Source organism: Echinops telfairi, unplaced genomic scaffold (assembly GCF_000313985.2).
Source record: "Echinops telfairi isolate 266 unplaced genomic scaffold, ASM31398v2 ScPeMD7_7469;HRSCAF=8507_1, whole genome shotgun sequence".
Taxonomy (NCBI): Eukaryota; Metazoa; Chordata; class Mammalia; order Afrosoricida; family Tenrecidae; genus Echinops; species Echinops telfairi.
Genome location: NW_022111373.1, coordinates 85848246 through 85856483, shown reverse-complemented (window position 1 = coordinate 85856483; position 8238 = coordinate 85848246). Strand labels below are relative to the sequence as shown.

The following is an 8238-nucleotide window of genomic DNA, read 5'->3' as shown; positions in this document are numbered from 1 at the left end:
TTTGAAACGGCTGATGACATTTTATTAATGATAATAATGAATTGTATGATTATTGATGGAAGAAAACAGCTCTTATTTATTTTCACATACATAGATTATCTCAGTTGAGGACCACAGGAACCCTGTGAGATAAAAAAAGGCAGGGTTTCTTACAGATCTTGCAATACTGCTCAGAAAGATTAAATAATTTGTTCAAGAGTAGCCCTAAGGACAGAGCCAGAACTTTCCTGAAAGATGGTTATATTACTGGAAAATAATTTACTGGCTAGTTTTTCATGACTACCGAAGACAAAGTAGAACTATTAATGATCTGTGAGGTAAGCAGGTTTGTGATCTGATAAGTAAAAGGCAACATTAAGAAGGAAAAATGTAGAGCGGTTTTGAGAATTATAAAATATCTGGCAAATAAATAAATTAAATATGAGGCATTGGCTATTTACCATCAAATAAATATTGGTTACACATATATTTCTATATAAAGAAGTAGAAATAAAAATCCTTTGGAAGCAAAATGATATTTGTATTAATCATTTCATATGTTTCATAGCAGGAAATATAAAAGCAGTACTACATAATATTTTGTATAAGAGAACAAAAAGTTTCAGAAGGAGTTTCCTGAGGTAGATGAAAAATAAATTCAATATCTATTTTAGAGGAAAACTAAAAAGATAAGAAATTGAAAGGTAATTAAAAGTCAAGAAAGCTGCAATATTTAATGACCGATCTGATCGCTGACATGTCATAAAAAACAAAGAGATTGAATTGGGAGAAAAACAGGAGACAGTGAAAAATATATTATTTGGTCTGGCGAGACCAGAGGATGTACACTGGTACAGATAAGAACTGGAAACACAGGGATTCCAGGACAGATGATCCCTTCAGGACCAGTGGTGAGAGTGGTGATACTGGAAGGGTGGAGGGAGGGTGGGGTGGAATGGGGGAACCGATTACAAGGATCTGCATGTAACCTCCTCCCTGGGGGATGGACAACAGAAAAGTGGGTGAAGGGAGACGTAGGATATGACAAAATAATAATTTATAAATTATCAAGGGTTCATGAGGGAGGGTGTGGCGGGGAGGGAGGGGGGAAAATGAGGAGCTGATACCAAGGGCTCACATGGAAAGCAAATGTTTTGAGGATGATGAGGGCAACAAATGTATAAATGTGCTTGACACAATGGATGGATGTATGGATTGTGATAAGAGTTGTAGGAGCCCCCAATAAAATGGTTTTTAAAAAAGAGAAAAATATAGTATTTGGATTAACAGTATTGAAGGAAATTTGTAGTCAATTACCTGTAAATACATTTGTTCCCAAGAGAAGAAATTATATAAAGGATATTTTAGAAAATCAAACGGAGAGATGTTTTGGGTGTTTAAAATTTTTTTTTTGTTTGTTTCTATCTGCATTGTTACTCAAACTTACTTGTCATCGAGTTGATTCCAACTCACAGTGAGCCTAAGGACAAAGTAGAACTGGCCCTGTGGGATTCTAAAAGTGTAACTGTTGACGGAAGTAGAAAACCACATCTTTCTCCCATAGTGTGTCTGGTGGATTTCAACTGCAGACCTGTGGTTCACGGCTCAATGCATAACCTCCTGTGCCACCCTGGGCTCGCTCCTTGAGTTGAGAAACATAACTATGTTTAAGCCAGATTTAGGAGAGCTTTATCTGCAGGGGCAGTGAGTTATTTAATGAGGCTTTTCTAGCCACATTATTTAATTATTTAAAGTGTTCCTTCTAGCCACAATCTCTAACTCTAACGGGTCAAATGGCCTTTTCCTGCTTGGGTCTTGGGGTGGGGTGGGTATATGCAGGGAGAAGGGAGATACTGAGTCATTGTGAACGGGATTCCCTGTAATGCCATCCTGCTGTGTTTAAAATGAGTTCTCTGAGAAGCAAGTAAGAGGGTTCTCATTACCAGTAAGATCCAGGGGTGGAGTTAATTCTCTGGACCTGAGATTCCTGCTCAGTGAACCTCCTGGATGCAGAAGATAGCTGTAATATCAGAGGAGTAGCAGAACCAAGAGCCGTAGCATGGAACAGAGTGATGAATTTCCAAATGTGATGGAGCAAGTAAAGTTAAGTACTCTTGTGCAGGAGGCTGGCTTTTGTAGTGAGATGCTTCCGGGCACTTAACTGGGGCTGTTGGACTTGCTGCTCTACAGAAGTGAAACTAAGTGCCTTTGGGCGAAGGCTTACTGGAGTGAGATCTTTGGGGCACTTATTCAGGAAGCTGGGTTTGCTGACCAGTGGAGCTTAAGCTGAATGCCTACAGTTGAGCCTCCCTGCAGAGCGATTTGCTTCTTTGGGTATTTATTAGCAGACCTGAAAGAACTTGGTAATGTATCTTGATAAGCAACTGTATCCTGAGCATTTCTCACTGGCGTTACAACCTGTCAACTTTCTCAATAAACCCTTGAGTCATGAACATTGTCTGTGAATTCTGTGTAGCCATTACAATGGATATTAAAACCCAGAGAAGTAAAATAGAGAACACTAATTAACACAACACATTATCCATTCTGGTCATGGAGGGGACATTTACCTTTAGTTCAAAACTAAGAATGATATACTTCTTCACTAAAAAATTTTAAGAAACGTTTTAATGTAGTAATTGACATTTTAGACCAGAGTATTTAGTCCCTGCTATTGTGAGGTCCCCTTGCATTGGTTACAATTTATAGTGATCCTGTGTATAACAGTATGTAACTTGATGATTTGGAAAGTATGCATAATGTAATATGATGGAAATAAATGTCTGATTTATCTCAGGGAACATATGAACGTTAATGTTCTAATTATATCAACGTTAACGTTGATTAGAAAAACAAAACACCAGTAGAGCTGGAAATAGTTAAGGTGATCATTGACCCTGGTTGGTCCCTGGACCATCCTGGTTATACATTTGTTCTCCCTTTGTAAATATTAACTACATCTGCCTTCACTCTCAAAAATATCCTGGTTTGGATGAAAAACTATATAGCCAATTCAGAAATAATTGAAGCATGGTGCATTTAAAAATGCACTACTACTATTTGATAATGGCACCCTGGGGCACAATGGTTACACTCCCAACTCAAGAGTCAGTTGTTCCAACCCCTCTGGAGGCTCCTTGGGGGAAAAGACCTAGTGATCTCTCCAGTAGAGGAGAACACTGTGGGGCAGTTCTACTTTGTTGACTCATGGCACACCACAACCATTCTGGTCATGGAGGGTTCTAGCAACAATAGCTAATGCGTTTGCATCTCTGCAACGTGTGAGGCACTGTGCTAAGCACTTGTCCAGCATGGCCCATTGCCATTTTGTCTTCCCAGCAGTCCATGAAGCAGTTTGAATTCTCAGCCCATTCTGAGGATGAGGGAGGTCACATTTATGTTCAGAGATAATCAGGAATTTGCCCTACTCAGTTACTATGTTCCCAGTTGAGGCTGTCTTGTTTCAAACATTACAGGCACAATCCCCATACACTCGTTATTTTCACCCTGCATTTTAAGAATTCACAAAACATTTGAGAGAAAAGTAGTCCTAGTAGGGTAAAAAACAATGTTTAAGGAGAATTCTTAATATGTGGAGCCCAAACCAAAAAATTCAAAACCTTCAGAAACGTTTTTTGAAATTTTCACAAATGGAGGAGTACTTCCCCTTTGAGTAATACTATATGTTTAAAAAACAGAAATGTGTTATGAGAGAAGTGCTTGCATTACCTAAGAGGTAAAGCTATTATAAACCCCACAAGCTTGGTTCTTGCACGTACTGTAGACTTCCCAGACTTGCCAATTTACCCTCCTGTGCTCACTATCCTGGGACTAGGCTGGAGGAGGAAATAAGGAAGGCAAATCCCTGTAAAATACATCATATACTACATATGCCTGTAATTGAGCTAATGCTTGCTTCTAGACTTCTTTCGAATGCAACCCTGTCCTAATCTGAAGATTATGGATACCCAAAACACTGTGATAATGTAATTTTAGGTAACTTTACAAAACCAAAATCCAACCCCGCTGCCTGCGCATACAACTCATCACAACCTAGTGTTGTTAGGTGCCCTCAAGTAGCTTCCCATTCATAGAGAGCACCCCTCTGCACAACACTGTCCCATCCTGTGCTGTCTCCCAGTTGTATGTTTGAGCTCATTGTTGTCAACTCAGCGGAGAGACGTCCTCTTTTTGTACCTAACAGGACAGAGTAGAACTAACTGCGTCAGAGGGTTTCCAAGATTAAATATTTGTGGAAACTGACTGCCTTATCTTTGTCCTTGGGGGTGTTGGGTGGGTTTGAACTGCTGACCTTTTGGTTAACAGCCTCCAAACCTCTCTAAGTCTTTGCCAAGGATTGAAGAAAGGAGAAAGAATTATCCCAAGCCTTTTCTTGCATTTCGTTTTTTGTCCCTTTGAAGCTTCTGCATGGCTGTTCAGCTTATTTAGGGAAATGTTAGAAGGGCCTTTTCAAAAGCAGTGCTTGGGTCCTATGCCTGGGTACCTTTTATTCCCCCTAATGGGATCTGTTTATATTCCCCTGGGAAGCTAAACCTTAAGGTCTATCCTTCAGAAGTGTGTCATATTTTTACTAAGCAGCAATTCCTTCCCCCAGCACAGCCTTTGGAGAGGGAACCCGAAAGAAAGGATTCCCGCCTTTCCCAATGGATTAATTGGTGAATAACAATGGGAAGATCAAGCTACACTATCAGCAAAGTTTATCAGCTTGTTCTCTGAGGTGGTCCTGGAGTTCAGTAAATCACTGCAGCATCACTTTAGGAAGACTTGTTTAGGGAAGGGCTTTACTTCCTTCAGGGTCATAATTAAAAAACAAAGTCTATCTTAGTTCAAGGTCTTGTAGGTGGATTTTGTAAAGAAAAGAATGTGTGAAACATGAGGCAGGAATGTCTTGAGGTAAAAAAAAATCAAGATTTGGCTATATCTGCATGTGCAGTTCATCTGAGTTAGAAATCAGCAATGAATAACAAAGATGAATCCATTTTACATGATTGAGTCCCCTGGTCATCTCACTGTTCACTGTCTATGAGCACAGATAAACAACTACTGCTGAATGTCCAGCTTTAGACAGAACCGTTTCTTACTTGATAAGGGGGTTATTTAGAAAATACTTGACAAAGACATTGACAACTATTGATAAGTGTACCCTGGCTTCCACCATGGAAGGCCTCTGCTTTGGGGCTCATTCTAACAGTTTGTATAAACAAGACTTATCTAACAATCAAGTCTGCAATCCTCGACTATATATAATTACAAGGAACAAAACCATATCCGGGCAATGAATGTACAAATGTGCTTTACACAATTGATGTATGTATGGATTGTGATAAGAGTTGTATGAGCCCCTAACAAAACGATTAAAAACAACACATTTCCCTCTCCTATGTGGTCAACCTCACCATGTATTATTTCCGTTAAAAGCTGCTTCTGGGAAATAATCTCTTGAATTAGGTCTAAATAACTAATATGGCTTAAAATATTACTTTTCCCGGGTTTAGGGTTTTTGTGCTGGAGGAATGAACTACTCACAGAGATAAAACTCTTAACTGCAGAATTTCATTTGGAAAGAAGAAAGGCTTTGGGGTTATAGCAACTTTTCTAGTCTGAATGGGGGTCAGCCAGGTGGGTCCTGCCTATGAAGTCAAGTGAAAAATGCCTAGGAGGAGGGCCGGTCTTAGCCTAGGGGTCTTCTCTGGTCCTATTTACTAAGTGGCGGAGGAAGGAGCCCTGGTGTGGCGGTAGGTAGTGTAGTGTTCAGCTGCTAATAAAGGTGCGTGGGTAGAAGCCACCAAGCTGCTCTGCTGGAGAAAGATGTAGTGTCTTCCCCCATAAAGGTTTAGTCTTGGGCGTCCTATGGGCAGTTCTATTGTCCTCCAGGGCTGTGTGTCAACGTAACTCGTTGGGTTTGTGTTTTGGGTAGTGATGGAGGTGGTGAGGCTCTCTTTGGACATACTCAAGTGCTCGAGTCACCCCGAGATGCAGCGCTGCATTTCTGCACTGAGTGGCTCTCTGCTATGCGCAGGGCTTCACCTTGGGATGCTTCAGGGGACTCACCCTTTCAGTGCAGACTCTAAGCAGTTTGGGGAAGTGAGGAAGCAATGTTTCCCACGACAGTTTAAAAACTGCTTATACAATATGCTAACTTCAAAATTTTTTGTACAATGGCTATTCATACAAAATAGGTAGTGTGGTACATACTTGGAGGCTCTTATCTTCTGGTTACAAGTCTCTGATGTCCACTCTGTGGGAGAAAGATGTTGGCAGTCTGGTTCTGTGAAGATTTACAGCCTGGGAAGGCCTATGGGGCTGTTCCACTCCGCTCCACAGGTTGTGAGTTGACATAACTCATTGGTGTTGTTTTTGGGTAGTGATAGTGGTGGTGAGGCTTGCTGTGGACATACTTGAGTGTGTGTCCCTGGTGGCATAGTGGTTATGCGTTGGGTGGGCTGCTAACTGCAAGGTCAGCAATTAGAAGCCACCAGCTGCTCCACTGGAGTAAGATGGGGCTTTTTAGTCCCACAAAGAGTTACAGTCTCAGAAACTCACAGGGGAAGTTTTATCCTGCTCCATAGGGTTGCTATGAATTAGTATCAACTCTATGGCCATGAATTCGATATTTCATTTTATGTTCAGGGAATCACTAAATAAGCTTGAGTACTTCTGTTCTACATTGAGGAACTAAATCAAACAAAAAACACTCCACAGCTATCCAGTAGATTCTCCTAGTGGCCCTACAGGACAGTGCACAATTGCCCCCATGGGGTTTCAAAACTGTAAATATTTAGGAAGTGGACTGCCATGTCTCCTCTTCACGCCCAGTAGGAAATAATACGTGTGTGAATTCCAGCAACCTGGTGAAAAGTGTGGTTGTGAGGGAAAGGGAGGCCAGTTAAAATTCTCCAATCCCTAACAGAAGGTCTTAAGGATATGTAACCGTTTTTCCAAATGTTTTTCATCAGTGTACAAACTCATTTTGGCAAACAATTTTTAGATGGTCTTTATGAACTCCTCTCTTTGGCTGCATGCCAAAAACCCTCCGCAGGGTATTCAACCCTATTCATGCTTGGTAATAAATAATTATTTCTGGAGCACAGGCTAGAGAACTGAACCAGTGACTTCAGGGACCCAGAGACAAATAAGCAGTTAGCAGTACAGCTGGGAGGGGGCTGTGTGTGGCTTGTTCCCTATCTTTTCTGGGCAAAACAAAGCCTTCTTGCTTGTTAACATCACCCAAAGCAGTAACCGCAACCCCCCATACCCTGGATGGAGTCTCCTTGGGTTCATTGCGACCCTGGTAGGAGAAAATGGAACTACCCTTTCGGCTTTCAAGGCTGAACATCTTTACAGAACCAGACTGTTAACATCTCCTTCAGAGTGGGCAGTGGGCTCAAACCGCCCACCTTTGGACTAGCAGCAGCGCTTACATCGCTGTGCCACCAGAGTTCCTTAGTATAAGCAGTTTCCAGATTTCAATCCGGATTGAAGTGCGTCTTTTAAGAATTGTTAGCTAAGTCGGACTGCATGTACCTGGCTCTCATCTTAATTTAGAGCAAAAGGCTCGCAGCCCTTTCCGTGATTGAAAAGCAGTATGGACAGTGAGCGAAGGTGATTACGATGAAGGTTTTGTTTTGAGAAGGGGGTTGACGCAATCTTTCCAAAGTGAAGGCAGATTTATGTAACACTGAAGGAATTGTGTGTCCTCCTCGGACTGCCTGTAACAGAGAAACGAAACAAAGCCAAAAAATAAAAACCCACCCAACCGTGCAATGTTACGGTTGAGGCTTTCTGTGCCATATGTGTTGACAGAACGCCTAAGAATGTCTCTCTGCAACACACGCAGACCCCGCCAGGTTGAGTTATTAGGGCCAGCGCAATTCACTGCACCACTGAAACCGCTGGGCTTGGAAGCCGACGTCGCATTCGGAGGGGATCCAATGTTTCTTCAAACAAAGGCACGCTCTTGAGGCGATTTCGCGGGCCATTTTCCTCCTCCCAGCGCCAGCTTTGTCTCGCCGCCGGTGCGAGGCTGAGGCTCCGAGCCCCAGCTGCGTGGAGCTGGGGGCCGGCGTGGGAAGCTCCGCCGAGCCACCGCCGCCGCCGGGGTTGCCTGCAACCTGAGCGTGCCATTAGAGGTAGTTGGAGTGCTGCTGCAGCTGAAAGAGATACCTGCAGCCTGCAAATCGGGGCTGCACTTGGACAACCTCTCCGCACCCATCACTGTCTTACAAAGAAACTCAAGTC

General features: G+C 42.3%; 1 protein-coding gene across 1 annotated transcript in view; it reads left to right on the top strand.

Moving 5' to 3' along the window:
• Positions 1-2038: 2038 nt before the first annotated feature.
• The window catches only part of ERBIN (erbb2 interacting protein), a 161772-nt gene continuing 155572 nt past the window's right edge, over positions 2039-8238 (top strand). Inside the window, exons 1-2 of the mRNA XM_045285234.1 lie at positions 2039-2077; positions 7994-8129. Coding sequence (XP_045141169.1) covers positions 2039-2077; positions 7994-8129 — 175 coding nt within the window. The remainder of the gene's footprint in view (positions 2078-7993; positions 8130-8238) is intronic.